Source organism: Geotrypetes seraphini, chromosome 6 (assembly GCF_902459505.1).
Source record: "Geotrypetes seraphini chromosome 6, aGeoSer1.1, whole genome shotgun sequence".
NCBI lineage: Eukaryota > Metazoa > Chordata > Amphibia > Gymnophiona > Dermophiidae > Geotrypetes > Geotrypetes seraphini.
Window position 1 is genome coordinate 187,719,425 of NC_047089.1, and position 16,922 is coordinate 187,736,346.

Sequence of the window (16,922 nt, forward strand, 5' to 3'; positions counted from 1 at the left end):
TCAATTCTGGTCTCCTTATCTCAAGAAAGATATAGCGGCACTAGAAAAGGTTCAAAGAAGAGCAACCAGGATGATAAGGAAAGACTAAAAAGGTTAGGGCTCTTCAGTTGGAAAAGAGACAGCTGAGGGGAGATATGATTGAAGTCTACAAAATTCTAAGTGGAGTAGATTGTGTACGAGTGGATCGATTTTTCACTCCATCAAAAATTACAAAGACTAGAGGACTCAATGAAGTTACAGGAAAATACTTTTTAAACCAATAGGAAGGAAATATTTTTTCACTCAAAGAATAGTTAAGCTCTGGAACACATTGCCAGAGGTTGTGGTAAGAGCAGATAGCATAGCCATTTTTAAGAAAGGTTTGGAAAATTTTGTGGAAGAAAAGTCCATAGTCTGTTATTGAGAAATTCATGGGGGAAGCCACTGCTTGCCCTGGATCGGTAGCATGGAATGTTGCTACTCTTAGGGTTTTGCCAGGTACCAGTTACCTGGATTGGCCACCATGAGAACAGGTTACAGGGCTTGATAGACCATTGGTCTGACTCAGTAAGGCTATTCTTATGTTTTTATGATGAGGTGGTGGAGGTAAACTTAACCACTATGCTGCAAACTTCTATAAGAAGCCTCCTTAAGAGCCACCATGTTTGGTGTCTTTTGAGAATGGCAAAGACAGAAATAAGGTGTTAATTTCTTTCATAAAAGACATGCTCTCTTTCATTGTTCTCCTATATATACAATGTTTCTAAGAGAACTCAAGTGTTCATCTGAGAATTTCTTAATTGAGACCAAAAGCTGTCTCTTGAGAAGACCTTCTTTTTGAAGTTACCCAAACAATGTCAGGTGACATTTCAAGGAAAGAAATATATTTTTCTGGACCCAACACAATTGATTGTGGCTCAAAGTCAAACCAATTGATGTGCCATTTACTTAATGCATTAGTTTATGAATCTGTATAAATTGTTGGGCTGGTACGAGTTATCTTGGGTAAAAATTTGAGACAGAGATTAAGATTATAGGAGGGGATTGATTCATCTTCTATCTTAATTTTTTTTCTTTATTATCTCTAATGATTCAAAGCACTTACCTCTCATATTTCTTATTTTTGCAATGAAATGGAAATTTATATAAATTGAATATGTTGAAGATGGGCTAGAGAACCAGATATTTATTTCTTCTAGTCAGTGTAATTTGAACATTTTCAATTAAATAAAAGACTGTGCAACTAGTAGTGCAAAATGCAGGCAAACAATCTAACCAATAAAATTCCTGATCTGGAAGCCTTAATGGTAGAACTGGACTTGGCCATTGTAGGCATTATGGAGACATAGAGCTCCTTTTACTAAGGTGTGTTAGGACATTAGCGCGTGGAATAGCGCGCGCTATAATGCCGCGCATACTAGATGCTAACGCCTCCATAGAGCTTGCATTAGTATTTTCATCTATAGCGCGGTTTTGCGCGTGCTAAAAACACCAGCACACCTTAGTAAAAGGAGCCCTTAGTTCCCCCAAGAAGGAATGCACTGTGTGTTTGTTGAGCCGTTTTCTCCTGAAGACGCATTCTCTATGCGAAACAACCTGGGAAGAGTGAGAATTGTGTGTAAGTGGGAGTGGCCTCTTAGGACAACGGCTGAAGAATCGTTTGCCTTCGTGACTGAGTTACTGCAATGGATGAGGCTGGATATAACCGGGACTCTTTGATGTACAGCAAGTTCCCAGTTTGCCAGCTGTGTGAAACTAGCTGGAAAGTGACCGGAGTTTGAATGTTTGGAGCCGCTACAGTGCCTGGAAATAGCCCGGATAACCTACAACTGCATTTTTTTCCCCAGCTAAGTATTTGGCTTTTTTTTTGGGGGGGGGGGAGGGGGGTATTGTGTTTTTTGTGTTTGGTGTGTTTTTTTGTTTAACTTTGTGGCACACTGCTTTGTGACTGTACACTGTATATTAATACTCTATGGTCGGGTGGGGTTCAGGTTTTTCTCAGGTTTTGCCTGAGTTGTTTTTTTTTTACTGAACTTCCCCCCCCCCCCCACCCCTCACGACTTGTAATAGGAGCCTATGATTAATGACTCATTGCCATGTTGGCTGAAAGTATCTGACTTGGAATTGCCTTTCCAGCCAGTATGTCTAAGGCTTGTTTGATTAACTATTTTTGAAGGCAGTGACAGTTCACAGGGTAGCGATTTTTTGTCAGAGAATTATATACTGAAATAGTTCAATGAGCCATATGATTGGGGTATTATTGTACCTGGTAAAATCTATTCAGGAGAGATAGATATGGCATAAAAGAAGAAAGAGTAGCTTTCTATGTCAAAAACTTTAAAGTGAAAGAAATGCAAGTGATAGAAAAAGAGTAAGCCCTTTGGATCGTGTTGAAAAGAGATGATATTTTCATCCATACCTTGGTGTAATCTACAGACCTTTGACTTGGACTGACGAACTGGACAACTCTCTGATCAATGATATTGCAAAGGTGAGAATGAAACGAGAAGTGATGATATTTGGTGACTTTAATCTACCACATATACATTGGAGTATCTCATCTGCAAATCTGGAAAGAAGTAAAAAGATGGTGGATGCTCTATGAGGGGCTTTACTTAGACAAATGATAAGGGAACCTAACAGGAAAGGAAAAGAACTACTCAACAATTCTGTTTGATATTCATGGAAGAGAACCCCAACAAAAGTCGCTGATTGTTGGTAGTGCAGATACCACATTGTCCATGGGGCCAGATGAGATCCATCCCAGGATACTGAAGGAGCTCAGGGAGGTTTTGGCAGGATTTCTAAAGGATGAGTTTAATAGATCTTTGAAGAAAGGTTGATATGGTCCTTCTTCACAAAGGTGGTAACATAGAAGAGGTGGGAAACTACAGACTGGTGGGAAAGGTAATGAAGATGATGCTGAAAGAAAGGAGGAGGAGTGGCCTAGTGGTTAACCCTGAGGTGAGCTCAATTCCCACTGCAGCTTCTTGTGACTCTGGGCAAGTCACTTAACATTTCATTGCCCCAGGTACAAAATACAGTAAGTACCTGTTTAAAATATGTAAACCACTTTGATTGTGTAAACCACACAGAAAAAGCAGTTTATAAGTCCCATCCCCTTTAGTCCACTTTCTACAATCCAGTGAGTTACAAGATCCAAGGCAACATGGTTTTACCAAAAGCAAATTGTGTTAATCAAATTTGATTGATTTTGTTTCACCAGTTGGGTGATAAGAGAACTCGATTGAGGGATGCATTGGATAAGCTTTTGATACTGTTACTTATAGGAGGCTCATAAATGAACTGAGAGGGTTGAGGATGGGACCTGAAGTGGTAAGTTGGATCAGAAATTGGTCAACTGATAGGCAGCAGGGGATGGTGATAAGTGGAATTCACTCAGAAGAAAAAAAGGTGAGTAGTTTGTCCTGGGGCCGATTCTGTTCCATATATCTTCTTCTTCTATCTATTCTATTCTATTCTATATTCTATTCTATATTCTATTCTATATTCTATTCATCTATCTATCTATCTATCTATCTATCTATAAAATCGGAGGTATGTGTGTGTATGTGCCGTGATCACGCAAAAACGGCTTGACCGATTTGAACGAAACTTGGTATGCAGATCCCTCACTACCTGGGATGATATGTTCTGGGGGTCTCGTGGCCCACCTGCACACGTGGGCGGAGCTACAAACAGAAAATCAGATTTCGCCCATTCATGTCAATGGAAAAAAAGTAAAAAGCTGCCATTCTCACAGTAATTCAAAAACGGCTTGACCGATTTGAACGAAACTTGGTATGCAGATCCATCATTACCTGGGGTGATATGTTCTGGGGGTCTCGCGGCCCACCTGCACACGTGGGTGGAGCTACAAACAGAAAATCAGATTTCACCCATTCATGTCAATGGAAAAAATGTAAAAAGCTGCCATTCTCACAGTAATTCCAATTACCTGGGGTGATATGTTCTGGGGGTCTCGCGGCCCACCTGCACACGTGGGCGGAGCTACAAACAGAACATCAGATTTCACCCATTCATGTCAATGGAAAAAATGTAAAAAGCTGCCATTCTCACAGTAATTCAAAAACAGCTTGACCTATTTGAACGAAACTTGGTATGCAGATCCCTCACTACCTGGGGTGATATATTCTGGGGGTCTCGCGGCCCACCTGCACACGTGGGCGGAGCTACAAACAGAAAATCGGATTTCACCCATTCATGTCAATGGAAAAAATGTAAAAAGCTGCCATTCTCACAGTAATTCAAAAACGGCTTGACCGATATGAACGAAACTTGGTATGCAGATCCCTCACTACCTGGGGTGATATATTCTGGGGGTCTCGCGGCCCACCTGCACACGTGGGCGGAGCTACAAACAGAAAATCGGATTTCACCCATTCATGTCAATGGAAAAAATGTAAAAAGCTGCCATTCTCACAGTAATTCAAAAACGGCTTGACCGATATGAACGAAACTTGGTATGCAGATCCCTCACTACCTGGGGTGATATGTTCTGGGGGTCTCGCTGCCCACCTGCACACGTGGGCGGAGCTACAAACAGAAAATCAGATTTCACCCATTCATGTCAATGGAAAAAATGTAAAAAGCTGCCATTCTCACAGTAATTCCAACTACCTGCGGTTATATGTTCTGGGGGTCTCGCGGCCCACCTGCACACGTGGGCGGAGCTACAAACAGAACATCTGATTTCACCCATTCATGTCAATGGAAAAAATGTAAAAAGCTGCCATTCTCACAGTAATTCAACAACGGCTTGACCGATTTGAACGAAACTTGGTATGCAAATCCCTCACTACCTGGGGTGATATGTTCTGGGGGTCTCGCGGCCCACCTGCACACATGGGCGGAGCTACAAACAGAAAATCAGATTTCATCCATTGAATGTTGTTTATAATCAAGTTTTGTGTTAGTTGTATTGTATTCATTTTGTCAAATATTTCACATTATAATTTGAATATTGTACTTTTTATAAGGCTGTTAAAAAATAATTTCATTCACCACTATAAAGTATCTTTATTTGAATCCATTTACAGTGTTATTGCTATAATTAAATACCCGTGCAACGCCGGGGCATCAGCTAGTTTGTAATAAGGTACAAGCTTCCTCTTTAAATGATTCATCAAAAATGTACAGGAAATTATACATTTTTTTCATATTTATCAATCATGAACAAACAAAGATCAACATAATAACAAGAACAAATGTTAATTTCCATACTGACATCAATCAAGCTTCTCTAGAATATCTATCCAACCTACTTTCCCAATAACATTAAATCCCCCTACCCCAAAACCCTTCTCTGGGTTTACTATTTGCATACAGATAATATACTATAGATATCTCTGAACTATCTCAGTGCCTCGAAGTACTAAAGTTTTTTTCATTTTTCCACCGGTCAAGGGCTGTAGATTTAAAAAATATCATAATAGAACTCCCTCCTTCCAGGCAGCATTTTGGAATAAAGGTTTTAAACAGTTGTTATCTATGTCTTCCTCTTATTTACAGTTTAGGAGACACCTGAACCTTTTTATTTTTGAAGTTTCTTGGCCCTTGATTATTCGATTTTCATTATGATTTGTATTATTAGCTAAACTTTTGTAAACTGCATAGAACTTTTCAGTATTTGTGGTCTAGAAATGGATTTTTATGTTATGTTATGCAAGGTCTCACTTTCGTAGCTTATTTTATGGATAATTCAATGATTCTCTACATTGTAAGTAGATGTAAATGTTCATACTTTAAAGTTGTTAGTTTCATCTTAAGACAAATAAAGTCATATTTCCTCAACACTTGAACCATGGTGGGCATGTGTTATTTCTTCCAATGCGATGCTATCAACATTTTTTCAGCCATAAAAAGATTACAAGCAGAAATATGTCTATCTTTTGATAGAGTCAGTGGTTTTATATGTAATAAACAATATTTTGAACCTGTGAATAAACTTCACTTATTATCAATGTATATAAATTTGCACATGATGATTCAAAAATTGTTGTAATTTAGGAGAAGTCCACCAAACTTGATAAAAAACCTCCTCTTCATTATATTCCCTCCAGTAATGTGGAGTAACGTCATTATAAATCATACTCATACGCTTAGGAGTATAGTACCATCTTTACAATATCTTATATCCATTTTCATTCATACTGCTTGCTATAGAAACCTTTAATAGATTTGTAAAGCTACTTTGCCAGCTACCCAAGTTCAATATCTCACCTAAATCATGTTCCCACTTTTTCATGTATGAAGTTAAAAGGATTAGAGCTTAACACCAATGCATGATAAGCAGCAGCAATTAAGGCTCTCTGAGGGTTTTTTTTTTTGCATAGACTGTTCCAGATATATATGAGATAAAGAAAGCTCATCTCTTGCTTTCTTAAATAATAAGTCTCTAAATTGAGTATAATAAAAAGAGTCACTGTTCGATAGACTATATTCCTCTTGCAGTGTTTCCCAAGGGATTATACCCTGGACGGTCCAGAGTTGACCCAAGGTACATAAAGACATCTTTGCCCATCTAAAGTAAACAGACCATGAAAATGCAATCCCAGGATATATAAGATAGCAGTAAAGCTAAAATATTGTTCTGGGAACATTTTGGTATGCATATCCAACCAGGACTACAGAGGATAACTGATAAGGATGGTAGTTTTTCTAAATGATATAAGAAAATGCTGTCTAGCGAGTCATGGTACAGCCCATAAGAGCACTGTAGAGATTAACTTTTGTTCCACTTGTAGCTAGGACTTAGATATTCTGCCTATCCATGTCACTAAAATGGACAATTGTGTAGCCTTATGATATAATTCAAAATTAGGCACTCCCATTCCCCCACTACTCTTCAATTGCTTTAATACCTAGGTAGCCTCTTTTGCCAAATGTAATGAAATACTTTTTTATTCATATCTCTAAAAAAAATTATTTTGGTATCTCTATTGGCAGAGCCGTAAACAAGTATAATAGTTTTTTTTTATTTTACTGTTGCAACCCATCCCAACCAAGAACGGTGAAGAGATCTCCAATTCTCCAACAAATTAAGAAACTCAGGAAGGCGTTCTGAAAAGTTGCAGGAGTACAGGTGATCTGTCTTCTGGAGAAGTCTGATCCCCAGGTATTGAATATACCTGGGCATTCATTTAAAGGGATAATGACATTTCAACCATGCAACCATCTCAGAAGGCATTGTTAAATTCAGAATCTCCAATTTGGAACTGTTAACCTTAAAGCCTGAAACCTCTCCGTATAATGGAAAAAGAGATAACGGCTGTTGGAGAGACTGCATTGGTTTGGTCAACATTAACAAAACATCATCTGCAAACAACATAATTTTATGTTTGGACCCCCCCTCCCACACACACACACAATGGATACCATGGATAAGTACAGTTGTCCTCACTAGTTGTGCCAGGTAGAGAATGACACGGTGACAGAATTCATCACCGTTCCCGTCCCCGCGGATAACCGCGGGAAATAATCCCATGTCATTTTCTAGTGTCTATTTCAACCTCAGTCCTTCACCAGCATTCTTCAAAGCAAAGCTTGCGGGTCAGTGGCTGTGCCCATTCATACTCTGATTCTTATGTGAGCCAAGGATAATGAAGTCATTGTGACATCACTGATGTGATTGGTTCTTAGGCACTGGTGGAATGAGGCATTATGACTTCACAATATCTGCTCTAGATACCAGAGACTGTCATTCTGTAGTGTCTATTCAACCTCGGTCCTTCTACACCAGCATTCTTCAAAGCAAAGCTTGTGGGTCAGTGGTTGTGGCAATTCATACTCTGATTCTTATGTGAGCCAAGGATAATGAAGCCATTGTGACATCACTGATGTGATTGGCTCTTAGGCAATGGTGGAATGAGGCATTATGACTTCACAATATCTGCTCTAGATACCAGAGACTGTCATTCTGTAGTGTCTATTCAACCTCGGTCCTTCTACACCAGCATTCTTCAAAGCAAAGCTTGCGGGTCAGTGATTGTGCCCAATTATACTCTGATTCTTTCCTCTTTCCTTAAAGAATGACATGAAGATGGTTTCCCGCGGTTATCCGCGGGAACGATGATGGATTTTGTCAACATGTCATTCTCTAGTGCCAGGTTCAATAACACAAATAACAGAGGAGATAAAGCGCAACCGTGTCTAGTACTTCTAAACAGTTCAAATTCCATTAGGTAACTTCCATTAATATATAGGCTAGCCAAGGACTTATATATAGATAGTGAATACAACCTATAAATCTTTAAAGGAGATGCTCCTTCTCCAGGATAGCAAATAGAAAGGGCCAGCTAACCCTATCAAAGGCAAAAAATTATACATTTTAAAGGATGTGATATCATTTATGGAACATGAAGAATATGGCATTTCTTATGGGTTTGTTTTTGTTGATAGTAGTAAGTTCTATGAGCATGCAAAATAGCACAATGTTTTTTGAAGACCAAAGTATAATATCTCAGTATAATTACAAACCATAATAATAATAATTATAATAGATTTTTTCAATATACCAAGTATTTGAAAAATATTGCTTTTTGAGCAGTATGGCTACATTTTTATGCATTTATTTTATTTTTTTATATTTTGTGTGTGATAAGAATTTGCATGTTAAACATGTTCATTTATTTGTATTTTTTTTTAGATATTCATTTATACCCTTGATAGAAGCAATTTCCAAAATGCATTAGTGTTAGTAAAACATAACGTAACTTTATTTTTCTATACCACCTTAATCAAAAGAATTCTAGGCGGTTTCCACAAAAGAGAAAAAAACTGGACAATCAGTGAAATTCAAAATAGTAAAAAATGAATACAGCTTGTTGTATAAAAGACATTAAAGCATAGATTCTGTAAAGTGCGCCTACCTTTAGGCGTGCTTTAGACGTTCATGTGGGACAAGTGGCAATCAGCGTTATTTAGGCACTATTTAGGCATCGTATAGGCGTCTCTAATGCACTAAAGCATATCTTAGGCGTTTATTAGGCACGCATTTGTGTTACTATATTGTTAGTTGTCTGCTTTTTTTTTCATGTTTGTCTTACCTCCTAATGTTTTTACCTTTATATATTAAACTTAATACAGATTGTAACCTTTAAATAATCTTCCTGTTGTTTCTATATTGTATTTATGAATTTTTTTGTTTTGTTTTGTTGTTTGTTTTTGAAACACTGTATGTCTATGTAATAATTTACCTATGTTTTTAGATATTTGTAAGCATTTTGTATATCGCCTAGAATGTAGATTAGGCGATTAATCAAACTATATAATAAACTTGGAAACTTGGAAACTTGCTGTTGATCAGATGTTCTTCCCCCTGGCTTTGCCTTTGTTTTTTCACCTATGTTTTATTCAGCCTCTTTGAATTCATATACCCATTAGAAAGAGGAAGGTGTATCCAATTACCATGTCTCTCTTTTTCTCCCTCTCAGGTGGATCAGATCCTGTCAGAGTTCCAGCTGAAGGAGGATGACCTGCGCAAAGTCATGCGTCGAATGCAGAAGGAGATGGAACGAGGGCTGAGGCTGGAGACCCACGAGGAAGCCAGTGTGAAAATGTTACCTACCTATGTTCGCTCCACCCCTGATGGCTCAGGTACAAAGACACTGACCCTGAGGCTGATGTGAAAATACTAGTTGGCACTTCATAGAAGTAGGTCTGTTATTCAGAGAATTAATTGCTTTTGGACAAGAAACAACTGCTCCTTGTCCTGAAGAGATGCTGAGTGAAGATCTGCTATGGGGAAGAAAAACTCCATTGGAAACTTACCTGCTGTCAGTCAAACTTGGGAAAAGGTAAAACCTGGGCTTCAGTAGGTTAATTCATTGTCCTTCTCTTTTATTTTTTTGTTCAGTACTCTGCTTTTCAGCAAAGTCAGTTTAGGCAATAGTGTAATCTTTAGGCCCTGATTCTGTAAAACGCGTCTAAAGTTAGGCTTCGTTTAGGCACCTAAGTTAGGCGGCCTTTGTAGAATCACGCTCAGTGGAGTTCAGCACTGTTTAGGTGTCTAACTTTTTAGACGTTCTTTAGAGAATCAGGATTTAGACATCCAAACAATGTCCTTAATGTTATAATATTTTATTATTATGTTATTAGAGTGACAATTTTATGTTTTTTCATTATAATTGTAATTCAGGGAGTTGGATCTGTTTAATGCTTTTATTTATTTCTCTTCCATCAGACAGAGTGACTGGGATTTGAACCAGCAGCGTTAGTGTAGAAGGCTACTGTAGGTTTAACCAGTGTGCTACAGAGTGAGCTAGCAAGCTGCATAGCAATTGTAAAACTAGGTCTTATAGGCATTGCAAGGAAGTCTACTGCCTCACCGGAGAATATGTGGATTATGACTGAGTAGCTGCAAATTTAACATGGCAACTACTGGGGGCATTCCCAGCATTTGCTGTAACGCAGGGGTCTCAAAGTCCCTCCTTGAGGGCCGCAATCCAGTCGGGTTTTCAGGATTTCCCCAATGAATATGCATGAGATCTATGTGCATGCATTGCTTTCAATGCATATTCATTGGGGAAATCCTGAAAACCCGACTGGATTGCGGCCCTCAAGGAGGGACTTTGAGATCCCTGCTGTAACGGGTGCTGCATTAAGTTTGCAGCTGCCGCACAGTGCTTTGCTTGGAGGAAGCACGGAAGCACTTAGCACCTCCTATTTAAGAGGCAGTAAGTAATCCTGCACTAACTGCAAAAGTGCCGATTAGCACCCAGTATTTGCAACACACTAACCATAAACACCTTCCACATGCTTTCTTCACCATGACACGCTCCCAAACACAAGCTTCCACACCCATTCTCCACCATGACATGCCCTCTAAAATAAAAAGCACTTTTACAGTAACTGCAAATAAAGCACAAAACCCCTTAATATGGTTGTGGGCTGGCAGTTACCATATGGTAAACTGGTTGTTAAGTGCCTAAAACATTTTAGTAAAACATATAACATAGCATAAATCTTTATTTATATGCCGCAAAAGCCTTTCGGTTCTAGGCAGTTTACAAAAGAGATAAGGCTGAGTAGAGACAGCAAACTATAACATAAGTATACATGCCAATATCTAGAGAGTGGTGAGAAAACAGATTTTTACAAAGAGGAAGGCTTAGAAAGAGATAAGGAAGGGACCCTCTATCCTTCTGTTATTGTGCAAATTTCCTGATGCCAGTGTGACTTTGGGACTCTCGTTTCTCTTCTGACTGTGTTTCATTCTTTGCTTTTGCAGAAGTTGGGGACTTCTTGGCTCTGGACCTGGGAGGCACCAATTTCCGAGTGATGCTGGTGAAGGTGGGCGAGAATATGGAAGGACAGTGGAAAGTAGAGACAAAACATCAGATGTATTCTATTCCTGAAGATGCCATGACGGGCACGGCTGAAATGGTACGCATAAACCCTTTAATTCTATGTATGATGCTCAAAATGGTGCGTACACATTTGTGTGCGTGTCCAAGTTTCATTCACAGTTTAATTGAACAAGAAGCCAATTAGCGCCAATGAGTGGGTTCTGACAATTAGTGGCACTCATTGGCATTTTAATTTCTGCATGCATCTATGTAATCGGTATTCTATAAAGATGTGCATGTCAGTTTCAATGCACAGATCCAAAAAAGGGGCGTGGCCATGGGAGAGTAATGGGTGTTAGATGTGAAAATGAAATACACGCACATTATTTTTTCTCTCTTGACCGAATCGTGCTCCGATGAATGTTTCTTCCTGTTGTGGAATAAAATGCATGTGCTTTGAGCTGCACTGAGAGAGGGCAGCTAAACATTTTTATTACCTGTGTAAATGGTGTTGGGAAATCATCCTTCCCCAGAATGAGCACCTTGATCTTCGGCAGAAGAATGGCCCTTTAAAAGTGACTTTTAGCCAGTCTCTAGAAAGAGGGGAAATTGGTTTAACAAACGTTTCCAGTGCAAAGGGTATTGTAGTCTGAACTGTAGGTTTTATCCCCATACTCACTTGAAACTTGCAGAAGGCAGCCAACAGATTCTTCAGATTCGCCTCCTTCTGTCATAGGGTAGTGCCCTTCTCCCTCAGTTTCTCCTTCTGCAAAGCGGATTGCGAAGGTGTCTTTTCTTCTGTTGTGCATCTGGTTTATTTCAAGGTTTTTTTTATCCGATTCTGTGAGGCTTTCTGGTGCCCAAGAGGATCCCAGTATTCCTGGGAACATCTCTGCCTGGGAGAAGATACAGGCTGTAATCAGAGATCTGTAGCTGTGGGGGGCAACTATTCCTTTAGGGACCCTACCTAGCCGACCTGTACTAACATTGTGAAGAACTTGGGAGCACGATTTGCCCCTGATTAATGAGGCGCTTGTGCCTGATTAATGAGGCGCTGTGTTGGTCCTGAGGGATTTATGGGTGCTGGCTGCATTCCCCCGAAAATGTGCCTGGAGCTAGTTGGGTCAAGGGTTTCAGCCTCTTGGAGCCTGACTAAAAGGCAGCCTGAAGAGACAAGCTTCTGGAGGATCTGCATGCTTATCTAGGGCAGAAAATCTTCTCCAGAGAGCCCAGCTGCTAAGTGAAGATGATGCAGGCAGGCACCTGACAAGATTGTGAATGCAGCCTATTACTGTCTATGGGAGATATCGGGGGAGTCTGAAAATCAACTTTTGGAGGTTTCCTGTGGCCAGGATTTAGATTCCCCATCTCCAAAAACCCCTTTTCTGAATTCTTTGCCTTTTTATCTTGCTCTCCCATTTGCAACATGTTTAAAATGACTTTATGAAGAGTATAACGCTAACCTGAATGGGATTGCTGCTATGTTTCTTTTGAATCTTTATGCTTCTGAAAGTCACCAAGACTTATTATAATTTAGTGCTAATTGCTATGCAGGTATAAGAAATTATTATTATTATTTTTTTTTTTTTGCATAAATAATACATATGTGAACATGGAAGAATAAGCTCTCTGCATAACAGGGGTTCTTAGTCCCATTTTTGGGATACCCCCAGCCAGTCAGGTTTTCAGGATGTTGGTTTTTGTTGCATTTGGGGTCTGTAGAAATAATGCTGTTGATGTGTTTCAGCTCTTTGATTACATTGCTGAGTGCATCTCCGATTACCTGGATAAACATAACATGAAGCACAAGAAACTTCCTCTGGGCTTCACCTTCTCATTTCCTGTCAGGCACGAGGACATCGACAAGGTCAGCACCATAGAGTGCCCTGAGGATGGGGCAGGGCTGACTGCATCTTTGCAAGAAGGGAACCATCCAGTTATTATGTGTATGAGGGGGTGCTCTCTCCATCCCTTTCCTGCACAATTCTCATCCAGCCTTCTTTCTGTCCTTCCCCCAAGAACCTGGTCCATGCAATCGTCTTTCTTACCCCTTCTCCTACATGAGCCTCTCTCATCCTCTGCTCCACCTACCCTGTGTGATCCTCTTTCTTTCATCACTCCTCTGCACTGTGTGACCCTCTCTTTCCTCAGTCGCTCTTCACCGCAGATGATCCTCTGTCTCATTTCCTGCCTCATGATTCTTTCTCTCCAGGCGGTATATAAATTTTTAAAAATGAATGAATTGCCTGCCAATGCAGTCCTCTATCTCAGTGTTCTCAACTCAGTCCTAGTACCCCCTTGCCAGTCAGGTTTTCAGGATATCCACAATGAATATTCATGAAAGAAATTTGCATTGATGGAGACAGTGTATGCAAATCAAGTTTATGCATATTCATTGTGGATATGCTGAAAACCTGACTGGCAAGGGGGTACTAGGACTGATTTGAGAAACACTGTTCTATCTGGCCACTCCACAAACCACATAATCTTCCCTCACTACTGACTACTCATTTCATCCTCATCCGTGCAGTCCTTTCTCAGTCTCTTCCCACTTGCCCGCACAAGCCTTTATCTCCTGTCTCCTGGCTGGCAGGAGATAGGGACAGCTCAAGGTATAAGCCAGGTTAAACCCTGGCTCAGGGCACCAAAGTTCAGGGGTACCAAAAGCTGCCTCAACAGTTCAGTCTTCACAGACGTGAGCGCACCCTTTTCTGCATGGCCACTGGCACCACTGTAACATGAGAACAGGTACTTCCCGTTCCTGCGTTTAAACCTAGGGTAGTGCCAGCAGCTGAGTTGTGGAGGAGAACACAGCGGTGAGAGCAAAGGAACATTCTCTTGCCACTGTAAAAGAGCAGGGAAAGCTGATGTGAGGGGGAGGGGTTCGAGAGTAAATGTTGGCTCATGGCACCACAACGCCGTGGAACAGCACTGGCAGGAGAACAGTGCTTTATGGTCGTTTGTCCCCCTGCCAGGTGCATTTTTGATATTTGACCATAAAATGCCATCATGTTCCACAAGGCTCCAGAGTGTCCTTGAGTAGATCAGTGGCAGTTGCCGACACTCTGTGGTTCACGTCTCTGCTCGTTTTGCATTCTGTCTAATCCATCTTTCTTTCTGTCTTCTGACATCTAGGGGATTCTTCTGAACTGGACAAAAGGTTTTAAGGCATCAGGAGCAGAAGGGAACAATGTGGTTGGGCTTTTAAGAGATGCTATCAAACGACGGGGGGTGAGTTATCAGCATAGAATGCTGGTGAGGTTATTTTGCCATCTAGAAAGAAGTGAAGGATGGAATGTTCGGTTTAAGAGGCAATTTCAAAGGCATTTCCACATATACAATATGATTTCATGAATGGAAATTGGGCTTCTGAAAATTAACAGAATCCAATGAATATAGCAGAAAAATCACAGTAAAGCCAAAACATAGATGTACAATTCTGCTGTGAAAGCATTTATCAATAAGTGAATCTTTCCAAATAAAAAATAACTGGAGTAATGAAGAAAAAAGGCCTCAATCCAATGCTATTTTACAGCCCTTGAACCTTCCTGGTTACTCAGCTTTCCATCTTAATCCTTGCTCAAAAAAAACTCCATATCTATCGATTAAAAACTGAATATACTTGGGGGCCAATGCTCAAAACTAGCTCCAGTGCTAAGAAGTTAGCGCTTAATTTGCATGCATGTTATTGTGTACAGAATGCCGAAATGGCTGAAGCACATGGGTTAATGTGTGCACCAAACATTGTTGCAAATTGTATTGAAATGCATTTAAATGGACGAATATAAGGTCGGTTAGTATTCCTTCACAAAGCTCAGACAGCAGCATTGTAATGTCCAAAGCAAATTATGGTCTATATAAAACTGAAAACTTATAGCCAGCTCAGGGACAGCATAGAAGGGTTTGGGGAGAGGATTTCTTGTGAATTTCTCACATTAAACTGCAAGTTTTGGCTTCCTTTGTAAGTGGAAGGAAGCCCATGTTGCTTCTAAATGGTGATAGTGAGAAATAAACACATTTGTGGAAAAACTCATAATTAAAGATGTAGAAGAACAGAAGTGTATTTGCACTTCTAGTTTTGTCTGGGCACTCGCACAAGAGCCATGCTTACCACAAAACATTTGCATGCATGCGCCAGGCACATTCCTCCCCTTACTTTCGGTTTAATAATGTGAATTATCTATGCGTAAAATTTGAATGTCATTTGCTTTGAGCATTGATTAGGTAGTTTTCTGCACTGTTGTTGCACTTTGAAATTTGCATTGTGGGCTTTAGCGCCTGGGTTTAAGTGTAGGGAAACTTGGAAGAATATCAGTGTGTTAGAATGCATTGTATGCATGTATCTGCATACTGTATAAAAAATGTGCGTTTGTTGCAACTCCATCTCCTCTCCACCCTAACTATGCCCCTGGAGTAGCACATTTCAACAACACACATGTTTCTGTGGCACATGTAAATGGCTGTGCAATTTTTTGAAAGTTTTTTTTTCACACATAAAAATGACTTTCCAAGCAGAAGAATCTATATAGAATCCCTACCCCACATATACAGGTGCTTTTACAAGTTAAATTTTGATAGGGAAATTCTTCCCTTTTAAAATTGGATATAAAGTCTATAAGTAGAAACAATTTGAAGACTTTACATGTGTATTTGGAGAAAGTTGCTCCAAGAAGTGTTCTAGTGTGACATAATGCTCATAACATGGTCATCTGGTGATTTCCTGTATTAATGTGTTAACCAGTGGCGTACCTAGGGTATGTGGCACCCGGGGCCCATCATTTTTTGACACCCCCCCCCCCCTCATGTAAAATTTTTTTTTTTTTTTTTTTTTTTTTGCAATAACCATGAAATGGAATAAATGGTCAGAATAGAAACAGGCAGTGAAAATTTTCTTTTTTTTTTTTTTTTTTTTTTCCAAAGTATTTTTATTGAGAATGGCAAAAGGTCCAGACAAGCAACCATGGTCTGTACAGAAACTTATACATTATCAAAAAGAACACAGAATGAGAGTAACAGCAACAACAAGCATGAACAAGCCTCTCCCAAGAGAAAATTGCCAATGAGAGGCATAGCAATACACAACAAAAGGCCAAAACTTGGGGCAAGCAAACAAATCCCACCCCAGAACCCACAAGAATAATAAGCCGGACTAGACCCTCAGCCATATTTTATAATGAAAAAAACCCCCACAAGCAACAACACCCAGACCGCTCACCAGACACACCAATCCGCACAACAAGCACCCAAGAAACACCCAGCCACCACCCAGACAAAACTACCAGACACACCTACCCCACCAAGCCCAGACCCAACCCCCCCTCCCCAGAGAGTGCAAGCGCAAAGTGGACCGTGAAAAGGGCAGCTGCAGAAGTGGAAAGCCCCAGATAAGTAGGTTAGCTAAAGAAAGCCCACAGATAGAAGAAATCAGGATAACAGAAGTTCCAACAAATGCTCCCACAGAAAATTTTCTTTTATTGAACCTCATTTATGTAACCATTATTCCAAACATAACATAACATAAATTATGTCTGAATTGTCATGACATCAGAAGTACATATGGAGTAGTTGCAGGTGATGCTTGGGACAGTTCTGATTATGTTAGTTTGGTTTTATGTGTTTTTTTAATAGAAGGGT

At 39.9% G+C, this 16,922-nt stretch overlaps 1 protein-coding gene across 7 annotated transcripts in view; it reads left to right on the plus strand.

Annotated features, from left to right (window-relative positions):
* Positions 1-16,922, plus strand: part of GCK (glucokinase) — a 110,685-nt gene that overhangs the window by 62,755 nt on the left and 31,008 nt on the right. For all 7 annotated transcript variants that reach the window (XM_033948271.1, XM_033948266.1, XM_033948272.1 and 4 more), the window contains 4 exons: positions 9,435-9,597; positions 11,231-11,385; positions 13,036-13,155; positions 14,424-14,519. In XM_033948271.1, the coding sequence (XP_033804162.1) occupies positions 9,435-9,597; positions 11,231-11,385; positions 13,036-13,155; positions 14,424-14,519 (534 nt within the window). The remainder of the gene's footprint in view (positions 1-9,434; positions 9,598-11,230; positions 11,386-13,035; positions 13,156-14,423; positions 14,520-16,922) is intronic.